Source organism: Astatotilapia calliptera, chromosome 11 (genome assembly GCF_964374335.1).
Source record: "Astatotilapia calliptera chromosome 11, fAstCal68.1, whole genome shotgun sequence".
NCBI lineage: Eukaryota > Metazoa > Chordata > Actinopteri > Cichliformes > Cichlidae > Astatotilapia > Astatotilapia calliptera.
Genome location: NC_137432.1, coordinates 38286133 through 38310538, shown reverse-complemented (window position 1 = coordinate 38310538; position 24406 = coordinate 38286133). Strand labels below are relative to the sequence as shown.

Genomic DNA, 24406 nt, shown 5'->3' with positions numbered 1-24406 from the left:
TACCAGACTCTCGCAGCAGCTTTGATTCCCGCTGTAGACTCATGACGTTTTCATTGAGTCCATCAGAGAAGATCATCAAGACCTAAACGACAGAGTAAACCACGTCCGACAGTTTAATGTGGATGATGCCTCATGAAGTGGTAATGTTCAGGGCTGAACAATGAAGTCATAGCAGAAGCGCTAAACACTGCAGCTCCTCTAATGTCCACTAGAGGCTCCAGCAGTGAGTCAGTCCCCATATACTCCCGTGTTATAAACAAAGCTCTTTACCATTAGCAGTCTTCATGCTGGGTAACAGTAATTAATGTAATTGAATGTAGTGTGCAGTATTTGGCTACCCAACAGCCACGGCTGCAGTTTATGTGCTAAATTTTAACAAGATGAAAAATAGCACCGTTGCATGTTAACAACACAGGATATCAATTCAGTTACTCGGATAATTTCATGGTGAAAATGAGAACTGAAGGATTCTGAAAGGTCTAAACTAGAGCTGCCAGCGTTAATCTCCTTAAAATGACTTTAACGCCATAACCACATTAAAGCGGCAAATCTCCCTTAGCAAGTTACCGCAGATCACCCCACGGCATCAACGTGTTAGTGCGGTTAGCTCATTAACGTGTTAGCACCGTGCAGCTCACTAGCGCTAGCTCACTAACAGAGATTTGCTGCAGTCATGGTGTTAACATCACTTTAACGAGATTAACGCTGACAGCCCTCATCTAAACATGTCTCACCTTGACAGTAGCCTTGGATTTGGTTTTGAACTTCTCCTTGTAGAAATTCAGCAGCTCAGAGTTAAAGTAGGTCGGCTGGGACAACTTCCAGCTCAAGACTTTCTTCAACACGTCTTCACTGAAGTCTGCAAAATTTGTATCATACAAGGCCCTGCCATCACTGTCTACCAAATGGAAGGCGATTTGGGTCTTGACCGGGGACTGGGGGACGCCAGTGCAGCACAAGTTTTCTTCTGTTGAAATATGTGAAATATGATGGACAATCTCTTCCAGGTGTTGGATGTAGTCACTGATCAGCATGTTGTTGGATCCACTCGTGTCAGTAATGTCGAATCCTATTGCAACGTCGATGGTACAATCTGAACATGGGAAGAAAAGCAGGGAAAGGATGTTTGTCTTTGACCTTTTATAGCTAAAGACAGTGACATGTGGACAAGAGGGGCTCACTTATCAAACAACAGGATTAAACAATCAAAGGTACTGATGCTCATGCTGGTACTGCTAACTTTAGCCACATTAGGCAATAGAGTGGATACTGGATGATTTATGTTTACTGTGAATGCAGCACCAGCAACAGTCTTTAAATGATAAGAGGGAAAACATTAGGCATTGTGAGATCATTATGCTATTTTATGCCATATTATGGTTGAAGCTATAAGAATGTGAGAAATGGTCAGGTCACATCTCCCATCCGGATGGTTTATGCTCAAAAGTGTTTGTATGGAATAAAGAGATTGTTGATTGAGCATTTATACACCGAGTGTTGTTCTTCCTTCAGCCCACAGATCAAAAAATTGGAATATTTAACAGCATCTACAATAACAACAGCAGCTCTCGACAAACCAAGCACAAATTACTCAAACCGAAGACTGGGTGTGTTCATACTCGAGGACGTGCATTTCACTTACTAGAGTGGGGTGAATGCACGCAGCAAACCACCACCGGTAGATACTTGCAGGGCTGGACTGGGACAAAAAATCGGCCTGGGCATTTTGACTAGAGACGGGCTCACGAGGTATAGGTAAAGCCATAAAGCCTTTGAATGAAAACAAACACTGTTGTGACAGTGATTCTGGTATATATGTATCAATCTAATAAACCTACACCATCCTCCCTATTCTGGTATTCTAAACAGTACTTAGCTGAAACCAAAAGACTGCTTGGTCAAGTTAACCTCCTGAACCATCTATAACCAAGGGCATAGATTTGGCATAGACGGAAGGGACATGTCCCCACCAATATCCAGCGATTATTGAATTGTCCCCACCAATAATTTGATCTCTTCCAGTAATGAAAAACAAACCCGATTGTCTGTTGCTGTAACAGTAGTTCATGTTTAGAATAACAAATCCCAGCTCACTGACCTGATAGGGGCAATAGTGTGCCTGTATAAGAGGTGCTGGTGTAGTATAACTGAAGTAATGTTGTTAAGTCCTTAAAGTCATATTCTTTTATTGTCATGACTGCATTTGAAGCTATTTTTATTTTTGTATGTTACCTGATTTATATGGAATATGGCTGAAGTGAACTAAAGCCTAAAATACTTAGTCATTTGTTTAATAGTAATTTAACATTATATAATTCACATATAAAACTATGAATTTTAATTTTAAATGGTTTAAAAGCAGGTAGAATAGGCAAGTACATTTCTCCTTTATTTATCAAGAAGCAAAAACAAAAAGGAAAAAAAAAAAGAAACAGGGCAGGGTTGGGTGGTTGAATCATCCGTCCCCCCCAACACCAAAAACAAATCTACAACACATGGTGGAAACCTGAAATCCAGACAGAGAAGACTAGAGATGACTTACATACATTTGACCAGAGATGAGTAATACTTACTTTACTCATTACTTGAAAAAAGTAATCGGGATTACTATTGCAAAAACAGTAATTAGATTACCGTTACTTTCCTGTAGGAACGCTGCGTTACTGCGTTACTAAAACCATAATTTTTTTGCGAGAATGTCTCATGACAGTAAGCGAGTGTGACAAGCGAGTGCGACATTCGTGACAACAGCTGTGTGCAGCGTTTAAAGCGTGGAAGCACTGACCTTACTTTGAGTTTGATTCCATAAAAAGTGACAAAAACATTAGTGTCCGCTGTGCGTGGGAAGAAAACTTCTTTTTACAGCGAAAAAACCCCTAAACTTCCAACAAGCAACTCGCGGATTCTTCCACTGACCGCGGCACACCTGCACCAGGGTAACCCTCCGCCTGCCCCACTCCTGCTTTACAGGTGAAAATAGAGCAACAGGACCGCTGAGTCTTTGATTTTATTTATTTTCTGCTGTGTTTTACTTGCATCTATTTGAAAGACTGAGTGTAAACACAAAAAATATTTTATTTCATGTGCTGGAATGTGCAGAAAATAGGTTTAAATGTTAAACTAATTTCTTCCAGTCAGAGAATGTTGCAGATAATTAAATGTTTGCTTGATGCATAAAGTTAAAAGATTAAAACTAATAAAACAAGTTTTAAAAAGAGACTTTTCCATTTGATTACATTTTGTATGATGGATTATGTAGAAAAAGTAGAATTGGGCTGAAAGATCTATCACTTTATCACCTCTTCAGGTTGTAAATCGTGTTTTTAAAAAGTAACTAAGTAACTAAGTAATTAATTACTTTTGAAAATAAGTAATCAGTAAAGTAATGGGATTATGTTTTTGGGGAGTTACTGATTACCTTTTTCAAGTAACTTGGCCAACACTGCATTTGACATCACATGACTACTTCGATCATAAGATTCAGATAATTATTTAATAAAAACGAGACATTTTAAATGAGAATAAGAAAGAAAAGTACTTCTTTGTGCCCCCCTCTCCCTGTTAATGCCCTACCTGCCCCCCGACAACACTTTGCTAGACCCGCCCCTGCACAGTTACCAGCTGTCAGCTACTTAACTTCAACTCATCCATGTCACCTAAAAGGTAAACCTGTTTCTCCATCACCTGTTCAGCTCTGATGGTTCAGTAAGGACATCTCCTGGTTTCATCTTCATGTTTCCCTCTCACCACATAACCAAACCGACATCATGACCAGCAGCTTTACAGCTGTGGCTCCAGAAAACATCAGCTGATACTAGAAATTAATATTAAATAAATTCCAACAACAGCTGATCAAGCTTAAACGTGCTGCTGTTGTTTAGCGCAACATCTGCTGGTTTCCTCTTTCTGGTGCAAAGTGGGCGATAAACAAACAAGAGAGAAAAGCCGATCAGCTGATCATTGATCAGTTTCATGATTGAAGTAGAAACGGGAGAGGGAGGGGGGAGAATGAGAGAAGAAGAGGCAGCTGTGCAGCAAAGACAGAATAACTCCAGCTTTGTGTCTTTTTCATTGTAGCTGAAGTCCGGGACAAATCACTTCCTTTTCACCTCAGTACCATTTTCTTCTCTTTGTCTACGATAAGATTGCTTTCAGAGTCGTTGCCCAAGCAAGGGGGAGGGTGCATCAACCTTCTTGGCTATAATTGGTCCAGCCCAGAGTCAATCATGACCAATAGGCTACCACCTTTCACTCTATACACCGTTACAAACAAAAATGGCCCATAAAAACGAAAAATCACCATCGGGCAGTTGCCCGGTATGCCCGATGGCCAGTCCAGCTGTGGATACTTGTCCCCTGAACTGTGTGGTGTGAAAGCAGTTGCTGTTATAAATGGTGCCCCACATTACGTCACCATTTAAAATATGGAAATTGGATCTTCTGGCTGTCTTGGTTTAGTCTCTCTTTTAAAGGATTCACTCAAAGATTTTCTGTTCGCCTAATTATGAAATTACTAGTCATGTACATCTCTTTTTTCCAACTTACCAATTTTGGGCTCGTCGTCAGGCTCAGTGTCACAGATTTCATCAATGATCTTTTTCTTGATATTTGCCAAGCTGTCGAAGTTCTCGACATCAAAGACCTTCTCTGGTGTGCCAGTGATCTGCAGGAGCTGTAGGTAAAAGACATCTCCAACAGCAATGGCGAATACTGTAACCCCCATTTTCCTGAGCGCTTCTGCGGCATCCTCCACGTCATCATGAGAGTTACCATCTGTGATCAACACCAGGTTCTTGGGAACACCTGTGCGGCCTCCATTTGATTCACGAAAGTAGTCCCTAATGTGATCCAAGGCTTTTCCAAGATTAGTGTTTCCACCGTTATAGTTCATGTTAAGGATATGCTCAATCAGCTCCGTCTTGTCGTTGTACGTGTTAAGGTAAAACTCATGTTTAGGATTATCACTGAACTGTGCAAGTCCGACATGTGCAAACTCTTTTCTGACATTAAAGCTGTCCACCACACTTGCTGTGAAGTTTAACATAATTGTGTGCTGGCTTTGGTTGATGCTGCTCGAGTAATCGAGTAGGAAGACCAAGTCTGTCTGGTTGCAAACTGCCAAAGAAAAAGCAAGAAAGAGACATTTGATGCCATTAATACACAACTGTGCTGTGAATTTAACACTGTGGCATCGTCAGGCTTCCATCAATCAGCCAACCAACAACCTGATGCCATCTTTGGTTAGACTTTTGTATCTATTGTGACACCGGAAGAAGGGTTGACCAAAAAATTAGACATTAATGAAAAACTTGGGAAACATTAAACATACATATATTATATAATTATTATAATATATTAATCAGAATCAGAATACTTTGATTCCTAGGGGAAATTATTTTATATCATATAATATAATATAAATGTCCCACGTGTGGGACTCATAAAGGTTATCTTATCTTAATATAATATAATATAATATAATATAATATAATATAATATAATATAATATAATATAATATAATATAATATAATATAATATAATATTATAATTGTCACAGTTTGCCAAGGCAAACTGCGTGGAGTGGATCCAGGTGCAGACATTCTCAAACTCAAACTTAACTGATGATGAACCATTTATTAAAGCAGACAGAACAGTACAAAATAAAAGGGCGAAAACAACACAAACTAAGCAATAACCTAAACTGGGTAAACTCAAAAGGAAACACGAACTATGAAAAACCCTGGCAAATAGAAATACACACAGGAGGCTAAGAAGAAGTGGGAACACACGGGGAACAGCTGACACACATGAACACAACGACATAACGACATGGAAGAGTAAAACTGAACACGATGAACACAGGAACACAAGACCTCTTCAAAATAAAACAGGAAACATAAGACGCAGACATGACAACCTGAACTTGACAAAGTAAGACAGACATGAAACACATGAAGGGCAAGGGAGACTTAGCAGGGGAGTAAGACACAAGGGGAATCTAATAACAAAGAAGTATAACAACCTAGGCATGAAAAAAAATGAACGTAGAAAACCTGAAGGGCTTAAACTAAAACTCAAAACGCTGGGTCAAAAGACCCTGTGGAGGACCACAAGAGCCACGCGCGTCGAAATAAAGATTTCTGTGCTTCAATAATGAATTGTAGAATAAATTCTGCATTTGTAAATTCATTTTGGAATTCCAATTTAATAAACTGCATTTCAAAATCCATTTCCCTTTCCTGTTCGCTCCGGGATTAGCTGCTGGATTAGCTGCTGGATTAACAACTTCATTTTAAAAATCGTGCGGCTATTCAAATTAGCCACACCGTGGGATGTAAGGAGCTCTCTGATTGGTTGGACAGACCTCTCTGTATGCTCTGTGATTATAAAGGCCTTAAATTCTGTGATATATACTGTCAATGGTTTTCACAGAGGTCCTAAAGTACTTAAATCTCTGCTGATAGTCTGGTTGTTTATATTTTCACATGTTTTTGTGTCTGTAGGGCTGTTTGATGACGTTTCGGACTCCACAAATGCAAAATTTATTCTACAATTCATTATTTAAGCACAGAAATCTTTATTTCGATGCTCGTGGCTCTTGTGGTCCTCCATAAGACCCAGGATCGTGACAATAATATAATATAATATATAAAGCAGCTTGAGGTAATTGCTATATAAATAAAACTGAACTGACTCAAAGACAACTAAAGGGAGCATAATAATTCCCTTTGGGACACTCTTACCTCGCTTAGTGGAATTGCAGAACACAGAAGAAATGTTCTGGTACAGAGTTTCCAAATCCTTAAAATTATCGACAAAGAAAACTTTGGATGTGTCACCACCAGCCATGGTCTCCAGCTGGTCCCTGCTTGCGTCCTGCACTCCGATACTGATGACTGTGATCCCATTTTGTCGCAGAGCATCAGATTCTGCTTTCAGTCTGTCAGAGTCTTGAGCTTCTCCATCTGTGATCACCATGAGAATCTGAGGCATTTCTTTCCGACCACCATGTTCAGCGTTGAAGTACGGCAGCGAGTATGCCAAAGCAGCACCTGTGTGGGTGCCTCCGCCTGGTTGTACCAGCTGCTGCAGAGCTTCAAGGACTTTTCCTTTGGAGTAAATTTCATTTAGAGTAAAGCTGGATTTGGGTGTGTCAGAGTAGAGAATGACTCCAAAACGAGTCAGATCTTTACCAACTGTGGTCTGGTTCACAACTGAAGCCATAAAGGTGTGCATACTTTTGAACTGTTCCTTCTTTATGCTTTCAGAACCATCAACCAGAAAAATAATATCAGCCTTTACTGTCTTTTTACAATCTGGATGAAGGAAAAAGAGAGGAGGTTAGCAAAAACAGAACTTTTTGTTGTCACAATAAAAACTAAAATAGCAAAACAAACATTTTAAAAGTCATTTTTATTTTACCAAATCAATCATTAACCATTTGTGCTGAGGTATTAATGGGTTTAATATTTTAAAAACTTTTTGAGTTAATTGACTGAATGATTTAGCACCTCCACAGACTCCACCTTTGGTTGTACCTTTTAGACAGTCACACATCACAGATGGTTTTAAACAGCCTCTCTTACCTTCCTCACAGAACTTCAAGGCCAGCTTGGTCTCTAGTTCCTTCAATGCATCAAAGGTATTCTCAATGAAGACCCTCTGCGATGAGCCACTGATCTCCGACAGTTCCTGCTTGTTAGCCTTATCCACTCCAATGGCATAGATCACCACTCCTTTGGCCCTCAGAGCATGAGCTGGTTCTCTGACGCTATCATGGGATTCACCGTCTGTTAGAACGACCAACCACTGCTTCAGCCAAGGCCGCCCTCCTCTGGCTGCATCAAAATACTGTGAGACTTCTGTGATGGCCCTGCCAGTGCGAGTGCCTTCTTTCATCTGCTCCATAACATCGATGGTGTTTAGCATTCCTTCCAGGTTGTAGTGTGTGGTGAGGTCGAACTCCAGGCGTCTGTTGCTGCTGTACTGCAATAAACCAACATGCACCTTATCCTGTCCAATGTTGGACTTGCTAATGACAGATTTCGTGAAATTTTTCATCTTTTGGAAGTTTTCCGCAGAGATACTCTCAGAACTGTCAGTTAAGAAAAATATGTCGCTTGGTATACAAGCTGTGGATGAAAAACAAATAGAGGTTAGTGTGGTTTTCTCTTTTTACAGTTATTTCCCTACCTAAATCTAGAATTGGCAATTTTGAACATGTGAAAGTCCCATAAAAGAAAGAGGAAATCATGTATACATCTAATCAAGTTTTTGAAATAGTTTATGGTCCTGTTCTCTATCCTCTCCTCTTATTATCTCAATGATGTGTGCTACAAAGCAAAGCCCAACTTAATTTAACTCACTTTCCGAACAGATCTCTCTGATGACGTCATTTTTGATAGTTTTCAGGGCATCAAAATTACTGACAAAAAACTTTCTCTTTGGATCCCCAGCAATCTCATTCAGCTCATTATCATTTGAGGCATTCACCCCGATGGCGTAGATGATGACATCCTGCGTCCTTAATTCTTCTGCAGCATCTTTAACTTTATCTTGGGATTCTCCATCAGTGATGACGATCAGGTACTCGGAGACTTTGTAGCCACGGCTCGTCTTTGCGTTCTGAAAATGTCCTTTCATGGATGACAGTGCTTTTCCTGTGTTTGTTCCACCTCCTTTGTGAAAGATTTCCTTCACAGCCTTTTCCATTGTCTTAGCATCTGAGTGCTGTGTTAGGTCGAACTGTAGAGAGGGGGAATCTGAATATTTAACAAGACCCATGCGAACATGGTCTGGCCCAATACGGAAGGTATGAAGAAACTCAATGATAAACTTCTGCATGTCTGAGAAATCTGCATTTTCAATGCTCCCTGAGTCATCCATCAGGAAGAAAATGTCAGCCAGGTCCTTTTTATCACATGCTGAAGAGAAGAACAAAGAGTTAGATCTTCTCACACAGTCAAAGAAAGCGAGTTTGAACTGAACATTCAGAGTCTGAAATGTTTGAGAAACCATGTTTACACCCAGCATTTTTACAGGCTGCTTATGAACAACTATAACTTAATAATGGATGAGCGGTTTCTTACTCTTTTTTCTTATCTGGGAAATTTATCAGGTAAGATCCAGTCACCCACCTTGACATACCTCTAACACTAACACAGAGCATTGCATCAATAATGCTACTACAAAAGTTAACATTTCTCAGGGAAAACTAACGGCAACTTATCAGGAAAGCTTAGTTCAAACCTTCTTTAGTCTCTGCATCACTTTCCTTGTCCTGGACCCCGATCTGGAAGATGGTGTTGCACAGGGTTGCCTGCAGAGTTTCTTTCAGGGGTTTCAGCTTGATGAAACTGTCCACAGTAAAAACAAACTTAGACTTGGGGTAAGATGCCATCTCCAGCAGTTCGGCTTTATTGGCGTCTTTGATTCCGACAGCGAAAACTGTGACACCAGCTCGACGGAGAGCGATCGCAGGTTCCTTCACATTATCCTGGGATTTACCGTCTGTGATTACCACCGCTACCTTCGGGAAATCCTCCCTGCTGCCCTTTTTTTCAGTGAAGATGTTTTTCAGGGCGAAGTGTAGGGCAGCTCCAGTGTGTCTATCACCTTGACGGTAAGGCAGGAAGCTGATGAACTGCAGAATGTCTGCCTTGTCTCTGAATGAGTTGAGGGAGATGTGTGCAGTCGACACGTTGTTGTATGTAACAATGCCTACTCGGATTTTAAATGGACCAGTTTCCAGGCTGCTGATGACCGAGCGCAGGAAGTCACGTATCAGCCTGAAGTTTTCCTCTCCAATGCTTCCAGACTCATCAACAATGAACACAATGTCTGCCTGGTTAGCCGTTTTGCAATCTGTGAAAGGAGCAGACTCAGTTTAGTCAACCCAACTGAAACTGTATGTGATGTGAATCTGAAGCCTAGACTGTCACATGTACCCCAATCAGAAAACATGGGTGAATAAGGAAGTGCGGCTTCTACTAAAGGCACGTACCAATACCGTCAGATCAGGGGACGCTCAGACCTACAGTACGTCCAGGAATGACCTGAAGAGGGGCACCAAGAAGGCGAAGCACAGCTACAATCTGAAGAACACTTTGTCAGCTCTGACTCACAACATATGTGGATGGGCATTCAGGCCATGTCTGACTACAAGCCCAGCAATTCCACACAGACAGCCATGGATCTGTCCTTCCTCAATGAGCTAAATGACTTCTATGCTCGTTTTGTTAATGACAACAAAGAAAAAGAAACCCTACCCCCTGATGACAGCATTTCAGGACGTGTGCTTTGAGCATGTGCAGAGCAGCTTGCAGGGCTCTTCACAGACATCTTTAACCTGTCGCTTGCCCAGGCAGACATGCCAGCGTGCTTCAAGACCATCTTCATCGTGTCAGTGCTAAAACACTCATCACCAACTAGCCTGAACCACTATCGCCCTGTTGCTCTCACGCCCATAGTTATGAAGTGCTTTGAGCAACTGGTCCTGGCACACCTCAAGGCATGCTTGCTCCCCACACTGGATCCTCACCAATTTGCCAATCGAAGCAACAGGAGTACAGAGGATGCTGTACCCACAGCGCTGTGTACTCTCACACCTGGACAACAAAAATACTTATCCAAGAATGCTGTTTATTGACTTCAGCTCAGCATTCAGTACAGTTATTCCCTCCAAGCTGATCACCAAACTTGTGGATCTTGGAATCAGCAGCTCCACCTGTACCTGGATCATGGACTTTCTGACCAACAGACCCCAGCATGTTAGGTCAGGGTATAACTGCTCTGCTGTGTGCCGAGCCCGTTCCTCTGACTGCAGACCTAGGTGAGTCTGCTACAGTGAAGAACTAAAGCTGTGTGGTGCTGACAATAACCTGTTCCTGAGTACCAGCAAAACCAAAGAGCTCATTGTGGACTTCAGGAGACAGGAGACAGACACCCATGTCCCCATCTACATAAATGGCACAGCTGTTGACCGGGTGTCCAGCTTCAAGTTCTTGGGGACCCACATCTCTGAGAATCTGTCCTGTTCAACTACAACCTCCAGCCTGGTCAAGAAGGCCCATCAGTGCCTCTTTTTCTTGAGGACACTGAAGAAAAAACACCTGTCTGCTGTCATACTGAGTAACTTCCACCACTGAGTGATAGAGAGCATCCTGACCAACTGTGTCACAGTGTGCTGTGGGAATTGCTCTGTTGCTGACAACAAGGCACTGCAGCAGGTGGTGAAAGCTGCACAATGCATCACAGGCACTCCACTTCCTGCCATTGAGGATGTCCACAAGACGAGGTATCTATGCCGAGCACGCATCATTCTCAGGGACTCCTCTCATCCTGCCAATCAACTCTTCCAGCTCCTGTCCTCCACAAGGCGCTACAGGAGCCTTCAGACTAAAACCAGCAGGTGAAGGCTTGATGCTGGTTTTAGTCTGGAAAGACTAAAAGAATAATTTGTCCTCTCAGCCGCAAAAGAATCCGGGTCACAGGCACCAATTATTAAATTCTGTTCTTTTGAATTCTTTTGGCGACAAAGAAAGACTTACGACTCAGAGTGGTCAAGTTCGAAAAATGATCTCTATTGTATATTTCTGGAAATGGAGACCTGTCACACGAACACACACGCTTAGGTCTGAAAGCATTACAAGCCAGCATGGTTATGTAGTTCTGCTGCACGTCACACACACACTCAGTTTACTTAGTTCCGCTTTTTCTATACTTCCTGTTTTCTGCACAAGACGTGCAGTCTACCCTGTGACTTTTGGCCTACAGTCTAACTCACAGGGGCGTTTTCCTGCACTGGACTCTATAAAACAATATAAACAGAAAATAAGCATTTAGAATATATATTTATATCGTAAAATTAGGAAGAGCTTCTTCCCCACAGCTGTCACCCTACTGAACTCAGTCCGCCGCTGAGCCTTTCCATCCACACTCACTTAAACCTCTACACTCCACCTTCCTCCTATCCTTCCCACTGATAATTTCATTCTCAACATTCACCATATGCTTACATTGGTTACTGCTACAGTTTGGGACACTGACATAGAATAGTCTCTGGTATAGTGAGTACACTGTTCATTATAGTCTTCTCCCACTGCTGTAGATATACTCATACCACTCTGTAGATCAGTTTACCTCACATCGACACATCTGTATATACTGTATGTAGCACATCTGTATATCTGCTCGTCTGTAGAGCAATATAAATATCTGTATACTTAACTTATATGTACATAATCTGTCATAACTATTTCCATCTTTTATCCTACACATATCTGTATATAATCTGCTCCTATTGCACTTACTGCTTTTGCATTTCTGATTAGATGCAAACTGTGCTTCGTTTTCCTGTGTAATGATAATAACGTTGAATCCTGATAATGCTGCAGGCAGATTTCAGGCATGATTGAGTTTCACTCACCAAACAAAGCATAAAACCTAAGCAAAATATTAAAATGTTAGCCTCATGAATAAAAGAACAGAAATGGGGGATTTCCTTCCTTCATTGAGTCTTTTTATGGTCTACTGTGACATGCGAGTGAAAAGGCTAGGCTGACATGTTCCAGATCCAGGTTTTTGTACACCTGGATCACAGTTGATAGTAACGGGTCTTAAACTACAGTGAACGGCTATTTCGTTTTAAAAGAGCAAAGGTACGTTGAAAAAAAACCCTCAGATGATTGTGTGGAGACTTTCTGCATCGTTAGTTGGGATGATCTGACTGCTTCCTCTGGAAAACTCTGGCTTACTTATAATAAACCATCGTTGCATTTATAGCTGCTTCAGAAACACTGCTGTGTAGTTACTGATGATGATGATGATGAACTGATGGCGGCTTTCTCACCTTCAGTGACAGTCTCCACTCTCCGGGCCGTGAGCAGGTCAATCAGCAGAGTTACTCTTGAAGAATCAAAGATATAGCCAGGGCTGGCAAAGCGGTACAGAGCAGCCTTTGTCGCACCTGCGTCCATCCCCACAATAATTACCCCCTCGTCTTTCAGATTTTCAGCAGACCAAAACACAGGATCATCCGAGTCTTTTCCAGCCACTACAACCAAATACTGTGGGGTTCCCTGTTGTGCGCGGCCTCCTGCCTCAGCAGTGAAGAAGTTCTCTTTAGCGTAGGACAGAGCTTGTCCAAGATTTTGTGGTTGGCCTGTTTGTGAACGCAGTCGGAAACGTCGAGCAGCGGTCACGATCTGCTGCTTGGTTTGATAAGTGTTGAGACGAAAGTCAACTTTGACGTCCTGACCGTACTGGGCCAAGCCGACACGGTAACCAGACGCTCCAACTTCCAGTCGATTCAACAGTCTGGAAAGCTCATTTCTAAACAGGGTAAACTGATTGGAAGCTATTCCACTGTCCACCAGGAAGAAAACATCTGCAAACCTGTCGACCAAAGCTGAGGAAGACAGAAGCAAAAGTGTTTTAGTACAAGTTCATGTTCAGTATACAACAAGCTTAGCGCTCATGTGATCTACTACCTGTCATGAACTGGCTGTGCGCAGGCTGGAGAGGACCCAAATGCGAACTCTCGGAAGAGAGGACGTGAACTCAAAATATAACTTTATTTTCTGAACGGAAAAAGGCAATACAAAACTAAACTGGGAAATTCTACTAATACTAGACCCAGGAAAACAGGGAGAGGCACACAACCATGAGGGAGGATGTGACATGGAACTGAGGGAGACGCTGACATAATTACACAGAAGACAGCGAGGGACGTGGGAGCACACGGGGAACACAGCTGAGACCAATATTCATAACAAGACAGGGGAAGAGCGAACAGAGCATGACGTACAGCGACAGGAGACCATCAATGTAAAACGGGAAGCACACAGAGACGCAGACTGGAGGGGCGAGAGAGCACAGAGGAGCACGAGAGAGAGAGGACAAGATGAGCTGGGGAACATAGGAAAACATGACAAAATCAAACAAGGAGAAACACGGCGCAAGCACTCATACAACTAAATGAATATACACAGAAGGAGACACAGGAGTCAAGACACGAGGGGAATCTAAAAGGTTAAACAGAACAACCTAGGTTCTATAGAATAAACACAAGGAACCTAAAACATAAATAATAACACCAAATGACGAAAAACACAAGTGAACACAAAACACTGGGTCAACAGACCCAGGACCATGACACCACCTCACAGTGCTCAGAGGCACAGCTGAGGATGGACCAAGCAAAATGTGCATTTTCAGCTTTCTGTTGATTCTTGTGTCAAAACTGTATTCAGGTGCTTCTTAGATATAATTAATCGTGCAATAAAGAGATCACTGTATCAACCAATCAGCTTTCTTTACCTAGCGTCTGATCCTCCAGACTGAGACAGACCGTTTTCAGCAGGTTGTTGGTCTGGTCCTGGAGCTTCTGGTAGCTGACAGTGGTGAGGACGAAGCGCTCCGAGGGCCAGTTAGCGATGGTTATAAGCTGTGTCCTGCTGAATTCTCCGACCCCGATGGCGAACACGATGACACCGTGCTGCCTCAGTCTACTGGCAGGTTCCAATACGTCATCTGTTGATTTGCCATCTGTGATGACCACAGCAATCTGAGGCACACGGCGCTCGGCTCGGCTGCCGGCCTCTTTGGTGAAGTACTCCGTCCGGAGGAAGTCTATGGCTTTGCCGGTTTTTGTGCCGCCTCCTTGGTGGGCAAGGTTTTGCACTGCAGCCAGCAGGGAATTCTTGTCCCTGTGATCCGTCAGCTGGAACTCTGGATAAGGATCGTCGCTGTACTGCACCAAACCGATCTGAACCTTGTCGGGGTCGATTTCAAAGCCCTGGATGGTTTTGCGGAGAAATGTGCGGATCTCCTGAAAGCTTTTATCATTGATGCTGGACGAGCCATCAACTAGGAAGACGATGTCACCGACGGTGACCTTTTCACACTCTGGATAGCAGCAAAAGAAAATCAGTGTTCATACACAAGTATTACAGGGAGATGACACACAGTCCCAGAATAACATTATCAACTAAGCTCCATTAATTGTGATGAACTCATGAAACAAATGTTCTGTCTCCTGTTCTCTACTATTAATCCCACTAACCCTCTACGGCACACGCTATGAGCTTGATTTGTTTTTGGTTTTTTGCTGCTTACTATTGGATGCTATACCATTGTGAAAAACGGAAAAATATCACACTTTAATGGAGTAAACAGAAATATATCAGCAGAAAAATGAATTAAATTGGTGTCTCAATTCCTTTAGAAAGGATAAAATAGACTTTTTAGTCTGGAAGCAACACCGTGCCCCTGATAGTTAACAGTTTGTCTTTGAAAGCAATCACATGAAATGTACAAAAGCACATGAGCACCTGGATTATCCTGTATCTAAACTCAGGTTTCAAAGACACAGCCCGGCATGCTGCGTTCAAGTACCGACCTCTGACTGTCTGAGCAGCGACGCCACAGAAGAGTGCCGCCGTGATGAGGCTGAAGAGAAGACCTGCCCTCCCCGTCATGTTGGGACCGCTCACGTAGTTCTCTCCTCCTACACCAGCAACAAGACGGAAAGAGTGCCAACAACATTGTAGACATTATAAATTACGTGAACTTGCTTTCACGCATAATGACGTGACTTTATTTTTTAATCAGTTCATTTCACGAAGTCTAGTCGTTTGTCCAGATGAAGCTTTGCAAACCTAAGCCGTGCTGCCGTGCACGTTTTTGGAGCGAACGTTCTCCTGTGACTCTGCCCACGGGCGGATCTACAGGGCTAGCATGGGCTGGCATGTGCCTCCCTAAAATAATAATAAGCTAGCATTAACACTTTGAGCCTAGCTACAATTAACAGTTAATGTGAACTCTAAAACAGAACATATTACATAGTGAGCCCCTCCCCCCCACCCCTCCACCAATGAAATGGTTCCTCCTGTAGCTCGGGACCAACTTTACATCTTTATGTGAGTAACAGCCGATGCTTGTGGTTGTCCCAGAGCGCATTTGAATCAACACCGTGGGCATTTCCAGATTTCACACACGAGGTTTATTGTTCCAGTCTGGAAATGGAATGAAGGTTATTGCTGTTAATGCCGGCGCCTCCAAATCACATGACCGATGTATAGGCTTTGGAGCGTGATGTCACGGGAGGGGGTGTGACCAGGATTTTTGGTTGAGGCGCCATATTTCTGGGCCAAACAAAGCGCTAGCGAAAGAGGAGAGAAAGCACACGGTTAACACGTACTTGCTGTGTGGTCGTAACGTCAGACACACAACCGGCAGGAGAATAAGCTTGAAAATAGTTTATCTTTTCATTGTTTCCCCACCTGGAAGCATCATGAGGGTAGTTTTATTTGCGATGGGATCTGGGGTCATAACAAATTAGAACAAACATCCTAATGAGTGATTTTGCAGAACTATGTTCTATTTATAGAGTTGCTATTTGGCATTATTGCAGAAAAACTTGCCAATGAAATGGATGAAACACATCGTGACTGGTTTCCAGCGCTACACACGGGCACTCTGAAATCCCTGCTTCAAATGTACCACCATGCCAATCAGATTACTTCTTCCATGTGAGGGTGAAGAGGGGACCCTCCTGGGTAAGATGGTGAAGGTTTGCTGTGTCTGCTGAACAGTCTGGTAGTAAAACCAGGCACAAATGAAACTTGCTCTTGTTAAATACTCTTAAAAGTCTTGTGCTGTAAATACCGGCAATTTTTCAAAAGATACATTAAACCGAGTAGTGTTAGTGGTGGGTGATATTATGTAATTTGAAAAATGTGTTTCTTTATTCAACAAACGTGGATGTGTCCCTCCAGAGGTTTATAATTGTGAAACTGGTTCACCTTGTACGCGCTGACTCCACAGACAAGATAAGAAAATATATCAGGCTGGGTGACTAGCGGTTGGTCTTCAGGGTTTCTACTCCACGGCTGTACTTCATACGGGTCCACATTTCCAGTGCTCGCTATTTTTGGCAAATACCGTCTCTTTGCATCTGGACACAAGCTGTCTCTGTACCGTCCTTTTTCTTTTGAGCTGCTTTTAAGCATGTTTCTAACAACCTTCCTTCCAGCTCACGCCAGAAATATGGTGCCACGCTCCCACAATACATTGTGCCGATACGTCAGTTCCAAAGCCCTATACTTACTGCTTTGATGTATTGTAACCATATATGTACAATGCACATTACAGGACGTAACAGTAGGTGTAAAAGAAATGGCTTTGGTTTCCATGCCACCCTGAGAAATCTTCTCTAGTTTTCTAATTCTACTGTTATGAACTTTAACCTTTACCACACTGAGGCCTGTCCACCTGACCTCCTATGTCAGGCGTTACCGAGCACTGGTTAAAGTTTTTTTTGGTGTTTAGGGCAAATAAAAAAGGTTCGCTCGAGTCAGAGAATAATCTGAAATGCAAAGATGAGTTAGTTATAACACAGACAACACAAGAACCAACATTTTTATATTCTGCCAGTTAGAAATATTTCTTTGATTTTTAATCATTCTAAAACACTCAAATCAGAATCGTTAATCAATTCTATGAAATACTGAAGAATTTCAAAAATAAATAATAAATAAAAAGACGAGAAGTCAAACCTCATTCATTCTGCAAATGCAAGCTCGCGCAAACGTACTGTAGCAAAATGTCGAGAAAGAAAAGTAAATATAATATTTTGACTTTATTCTTAAAATTACTATTAACAACAGATTCTGGAGAAAAGGAGTGAGATTAGAGATCTAAAATCCAGTTTCAACCTTTTTCATGAAATATAAACTTTGATTAAATGCTAAAGCAAATAAAAAGCAAAAGTATAAGAAAGTAATAACATTATTTAAACATTTCTCGATGCATGCTTAGTCATCCAGGTAAGTAACTCTCCAAAAGTTGATTCTGTTCATCTGGACGGAGCATTTTCAGTGGAAATTATGCACATTTACATAATCATGATGAAGGAACTGCCTCCCAGCCCATTGTTCCTTCAGTGGGCTGTTTCAGTGATTATGCAAATGTATGTTTATAAGATTGAGACCTGCAGTCAGCTGAGACTGAAGACGTCACCTGGATGATGACGAAACGTTTCTCCCACAAAACGCTGAGTCCAGATGAACAGAATCAGCCTTTGGAGATTATTTAAATATTCTTTTTTAAATATGGCCCTGGTACTCCTTCGTAGGCAGAATGAGTTTTTACACATGAGCTGATGAACATAAGAACAAGCAGGCTGCATCTCTGTAGCTCATCAACAAACACCATCACACGCAGTCACCACAAAAGCCCGCTGAGGTAAAACAGCACGTCTTAATTCTCTACGCCAGGGGTCAAAGTTCAGTCCTCAGGGCCACATGTGCTTGCTGCAACACGCCTGAATAAAATCAGTAGCAAGACTCTGTAGAACCTGACTGCATGCTGACGTTGCAACCCTACTCAGGTTAATTTGATTAAATGTTTGGAAAAATGTACTTTTACTGCACTGTGTTCATTCACTCATGAGCTGCTGTAACATGAATCAAATGGCTGAATTGCACCTCAGCATTAGGGCTGGGTTTTGATAATCGATTTATTGATTAAAAATCGATTCTGGCTTGGATAACGTAAAATCGATTCATTAAAATTCTGAATCGATTTTTTTAATATAAATTTATTTTGCCCAAAACGCCAGAATCTCAGGTTGAACCTGACAAAATTTCAAGAACCACCAAACAGCTAAAACAGTAAATGAGAGCAGGAACACAAAGACGTAAACACACAGCGCGACCCGCGGATCAGAATCAGTGAGATGTGACTTTCTCACGGTCGGGGCTGGAAGCCGACAGCTCGCTGACTCTGATCTGTCGGCGCTTTGTGTTCACGTCCTTTATGCGCCGATTCTAAAGCTGTTAGTTTGATGTGTCTCCAAACAATATTGACCGAACCAGCAGCAAAAGAAGATCCAAACTACGCTTCACATGAACATCGTCATGATTCACTCTTTTACTGTTTTGCTTCCACCGCGATGCACAGCTCTCTCTCTCTCTCTCTCTCTCTCTCTCTCTGTTTTCTGCATTATTCGCTTGCTTGTTACGCACCAGTCTACCGTTGCTTACAGGCTGTCGGCCGCTGTTTTTTTTTCCTTTTACTTACTTCCAAAAAGAAAACCTAATTTCTGCGGTTCAGTTCTGAACAAATGTAAACTTTTTTAAATTATGCAAAATGCAAAACGCCGTGTCTCTAATAAAACCGCTGTAACGTCAGAGGTGATGTTCATGTGTTGATTAATGGTTTTCTTTCGTTTTTGATCTACTGCAGAATATTTTTATAAAATCCCAGAACAGGAAAACCTCCTTCATGTTTTTCTGTTTTATCTTCAGCTACTTTGACACAAAGGCCTCGCTGTGACGCTCACACCTTTGATAAAGTCTCGAAAGTGTCAGCTTCCTTTTTATAGATACAAAAATATGTAAATGTACCGATCTGAATTATAATATGACAGATATGGGCAGATCTGAAAACATGCTCAATAGTCATCTGAATCTACAAACTATAAATAGCTGCTGCTCCAGTGATCTGAGTCAGCAGTGTCAGTCCATCCAAGCAACATTCATCAGGCAGCACATTCTCAATGAATCCCGTCTGCTCTGACACACCGTGAGCTGCTGCAGCTCAGTCTGTAGGTTGAGCTCCACTAAAAGTCTCAGCAGACAAGCAGCTGCTTTCACAACATCACAGCTGGAATCACACAAAACTGACCTGTGATCAGACATCATCAGGTGATATTTCAGGAGGAGACAGACGGTAAACTGCGCATGCAATCATTTCCTCTCTGACACAACAGGAAATTCCAAACTTCCCAAATTGACTCAGAAAAATCTGCATATTTTCTTTGACTGCAAGATTAAAGAGAAAAAGACGTGAACCCACTTACAGCTCTGCTGCAGCAGCATCAGCACCTCTGCAACCAAACACAGCTGATCCAGAGCTGCAGCTCAGGGCTGCTTTTAGAGGAGGAGAGGGGCGATGGCGGGGGGGGTGGAGGAGGAAAGGTGGCACCTCCTCCGGCTCCTCCCGTCATCTTCCTCATTAGAGGTGGATTTACATGTTTGACTTGTGAATCAAAAGGATTTTCTGGTCACACTGAAGCATCTGTGCGCTTTTAGCTTAAAACCTTTAGCTTAAAATCTCAGAGTCGTGCCGAAGAGTTTCTAACTGCTGGCTTCTCTGAGCTTCTTACTGTGCCCTATCCAGTCTTTAAGTCTGACATCATTAGCTGTGCCTGGGCCCAAACTCTGCTGCAGGTCTCAAAGTCAAACGAACACTGCAGCATCACTGAGAGTTAAAAACTGTCTAAATTCTTTCATCTTCAATAAAATGATCAGCGTTGCTGCTTTACCAGGTGTAACAATTAAGTTTAACATCCAGGCATCCATGAAAACAGGATTTATGAAGTTTAACACAGTTAGCAGGAAGTTAGCTCGCTAGCTTCCACCTAAGCATGATATAGCATGCTCTGACTGAGAGATTTATGAAAAATTCAAACGTACAGCTCTGCTATCACTTCAAACATAAATGAAGACAGAAAACTAAACAGCAGTGACGTTTGTAGGGTTACTGAAGTTGGGCTAGCTGCTATATAATGATGTGCTATGTGGCCGCTAGCGACACGGTTTGAGCATCGTTTAAGCACCGGCACCGTTTCAAAAGTACCGGTTTGGCACCGGTATCGGATAAAACCTAAACAATACCCATCCCTACTAATTAGTGTTAATTGGTCTTCCAGCTCTTCGTTATGCTCAAATTTATTTTTTCCAGCCTCTTATTGCTACTTGTCCCAACTTTTTTGGGATTTTTTTTTATTTTTTATTTTTTTATTAGTAATATAAACATACAAACAAAATGCACCATATATTACAGATTCAGAGAATAGACCTTTCTTACATATTAGCAACTTTCATACATAGTGAAAATAAAATATAAAGATGGGGTCACATAATTCAACAAATTATTAACTCACTAAATCAAAGTCTTCCATAAAGGAAATAAAAAAAGCAGCCTTTTTCTTTTTAACTAAAGTCAAAGATTTAACCAACAGGTTTAAGTCGTTTAAGCTAGTGATGGTTTAGTCTTAAAAAAGCGACATTTATGTATAAAATGCTTGCACAAGATTAATAACACATTAACACCATAATTAGCTTTCTTTTCTTTCAAAAACACTCCAAACATTATCATATTTAAGGTAAATGGGGTAATTTGAATCCCACTGGAATAAAGCCAGGTATGAAAATCCAACCAAAATATTTGTATAAAATTGCACAAAAAGAATAGATGGTCCAAATCCTCCTCTTCTGTTTCACAAAATACACAATTACCCGTTTCTAATTTGAATCTATCACCAAGGAGTCTATTTGTCGGGTAAATTTTATTCAAGATTTTAAATTGGACTTCTTTCCTTTAGGAGGGATAGGGAAGGTGTCAGTTCTTATTTTTTCAATTTCTTCCCTTTGGAAATCTTTTAATATGTAATTACGTCTAAGTAAATTTGGAGAATAAAGACTCCTTAATGAAGATCTAAGAAACTTATTGTTGCATTTAACATCACAAAATCGAATACCATCTATATATAATTGCCTTAACTTGGGGGAGATGTCAGAATATATTATATCATTTACAACTATGTTTTTAAGTGACAATGGAATGGATTTTATAACCCGATTAAATTTACTTTTAGAACATTGGATATTAAATTTCTGGCAAAAATCTTGATGTCCTAGAACATGTCCTTCCTCATCTACAAAATGGGCAATTGCCCAAACACCTTTTGATAACCAATCTTGAATAAAAATAGATTTTCTGTTCATCAGTATATATCTATTGTTCCAAATTGGGCTATTATGTGGAGTGAAATTATGTTTAAACAACATTTTCCAATAAAGAAGGACCTGTTTATGGAATTCAGAGAGTTTAGAAGGTAGTTTAGTCATTTCAAAGTCACACTTTAGGAGAAAGTCGATACCCCCCAGTGTGTTAAAGACCTTACTTGGTATAAAAAACCAAATGGAGTGTGGATTATTTAGGAAGGATTTTAACCATTTAAGTTTCAAAACACCATTCATTATATCAAAATCAATTGCGTTTCCACCGCCTTCAATGTATGGTTTAACCAAATCATCTTTAGATATATAATGGCACTTATTCCTCCAAATAAAATTAAAATTCAAGCTATTAATTGTTTTAATAACTTTATTCGATATTGATAAAGAGTAAGCTGGATATATAAATCTAGATAAACTATCCATTTTGGTTAATAATTAGTGTTAGATTAGAGTTAGTGTTTCTAAAATAAAAGGATGTTCTACTGAATCGAAAGCTTTATAAAAGTCCAAGAAAAGAATAAAACTGTCATCACTAATCAGATCATTGTAGTCCAGTAAGTCTAAAACCAATCTGATATTATTATGAATGTTCCTGTCTTTCAAAAACCCTGATTGTGTCTCACTAATTAAACTTGAAACCCCTTGTTTGAGCCTTGTTGCAACTGAGCTAGAGAAAATTTTATAATCTGTATTTAATAAAGTTATGGGCCTTAAGTTATCCAATTGTCATTTATATTTGTTTGGTTTAGGAATTAATGTAATTAATCCTTGTTTCATGCTAGACATCAATTCTCCCTTTTCAATACTGGCCAGTATAGCTTTGAATAAAATTTCCCGTAAGTCTTCCCAAAAAAACTGGAAGAAATTAACTGTAAGCCCATCTGGACCAGGGGATTTATTAAGTGCCATTTTCTTAACAGATGCATCTAACTCTTCAATTCTGAAGTCAGATTCACATAATCCCTTAAACGATTCATCAATTTTAGGGATCAGATTATCTATTTGATCAAAAAAGACATCACAATCTGCTTGGGAGAACTGTGAGGAGTATAAATTGGAATAGAATGTATAAGTTTCATTCTCCAAAATTTTAGGGTCGTCACATTCAATGCCATCAATTAACAGAGAAGATATAAAATTTCTTTTCTGTCTGCTCTTTTCTAAATTAAAAAAATATGAAGAATTTCTTTCCCCCTCCTCAATCCACTTGGCCCGTGAACGCACAAAAGCTCCTTCTGCTTTATTTAGGTAGAGCTGATCTAATTTAGTTTGCAACTCCATAAGTTTACTCCTTTCTTGGGTATTTAGATCATCTTTACTACAGCAATAAGTAATTTCTTGGAATAATTTACATTCATATTCTCTTTGCTTTTGACTTGTGTTTTTACTGAATTGAATACTAAATTCTCTAATTTTGAATTTAATGAATTCCCATTTACTGATATATCCTACAATTAGATGATCAGCCATAATATCTTTTATAATTTTTTTGACTATGTTGCAGTAGTCTTCATTTTGTAAAAGTTTGGCATTGAACTTCCAATAAGTTCTTTTATTTGATTGTCTAATTTCGGATTCTAAGCACAGTTCAATAAAGCAATGATCAGATAGAGGTGCATTTGACATCACAACTTTTACAGTGTGGCTAAGAATGATGTCACTTCCTAGCCAATAGTCTATTCTAGACTTACAAGCTCCATTTGGTTTAAACCAGGAAAAGCTCTTAATTCCTGGATTTCTTACTCTCCAAATATCTGTCAAATTGTTGTTTATCAAAAAATCTATAATACTTTTTTGGGATTTGTTGACACTGTGAAATTTTGAATCAACATATTTTTCCTTTCAAATGTTTCTCGGATTGAACTTTTGATCTGTCATCTACGTTCTATTCTGAATAAAATATTGACATTTGCCATCTCCACATCATTGCATTCAGTTTTATTCACAATTTGTTTAGTGTCCCAGCTTTTTTGGAATCCGGTTTGTACACGGCGTGCTGCGGGGAAAAGCCTGTTCTAATGTTTGAGTCTAAGGTCTATTTGTTGGCACCTGGCGGCTCTTTTTTGCTTCTCATCCGTCTCTGCTCTTTCACGTGATTCAGTTTATTTTGAAAGGTTTCCACAGGATCTTGAGCTTTATTGTGAAAGGTTTATGTGGAACATAAACAAGCGGACACGCGATGGTGTTACCGTCGTTGTTGCTAACGACAACGCATTAAAACAGGCGCTTGTCCGTCCGTAGTGTGGTTATATTAAATATAAGAGAAAGAGAGAACTTTAAGAAATGAATATAGCCACTGCAGTGACATCAGAACATGAAAAAATATTGCTGTAAACAGTTTATTTTGCGACACCACAAAACAAACGATAGCGTAAAATGAAACGATGTTTTTATATCGTCATCGATATATATCGTTATATCGAACAGCCCTAACATCACCTGTCTCCACCTGCTGGCCATTAGACAGACTGCAGGTTAAGGCAGTCCTGAAAATCCTGCACCCAAACTTTGCACTCTAACCAGCTATTTGGCTGAATGCTGAAGACTAAAAACACATGTCTGCTCTGATCCTGCTCACACTGGAAAACACTGTGTG

General features: G+C 40.7%; 1 protein-coding gene across 2 annotated transcripts in view; it reads right to left on the bottom strand.

Moving 5' to 3' along the window:
- LOC113031844 (collagen alpha-6(VI) chain-like) overlaps positions 1-19910 on the bottom strand; it is a 53713-nt gene extending 33803 nt beyond the window's left edge. For both annotated transcript variants that reach the window (XM_026184299.2, XM_080308613.1), the window contains exons 1-11: positions 19866-19910; positions 15402-15509; positions 14321-14908; positions 12852-13409; positions 9251-9865; positions 8368-8925; positions 7588-8133; positions 6745-7317; positions 4546-5115; positions 735-1093; positions 4-82 (exon numbers count right to left, since the gene is read on the bottom strand). In XM_026184299.2, coding sequence (XP_026040084.2) covers positions 4-82; positions 735-1093; positions 4546-5115; positions 6745-7317; positions 7588-8133; positions 8368-8925; positions 9251-9865; positions 12852-13409; positions 14321-14908; positions 15402-15480 — 4525 coding nt within the window. In that variant the 5' untranslated portion in view covers positions 15481-15509; positions 19866-19910. The remainder of the gene's footprint in view (positions 1-3; positions 83-734; positions 1094-4545; positions 5116-6744; positions 7318-7587; positions 8134-8367; positions 8926-9250; positions 9866-12851; positions 13410-14320; positions 14909-15401; positions 15510-19865) is intronic.
- Between the last annotated feature and the right edge of the window lie 4496 nt (positions 19911-24406).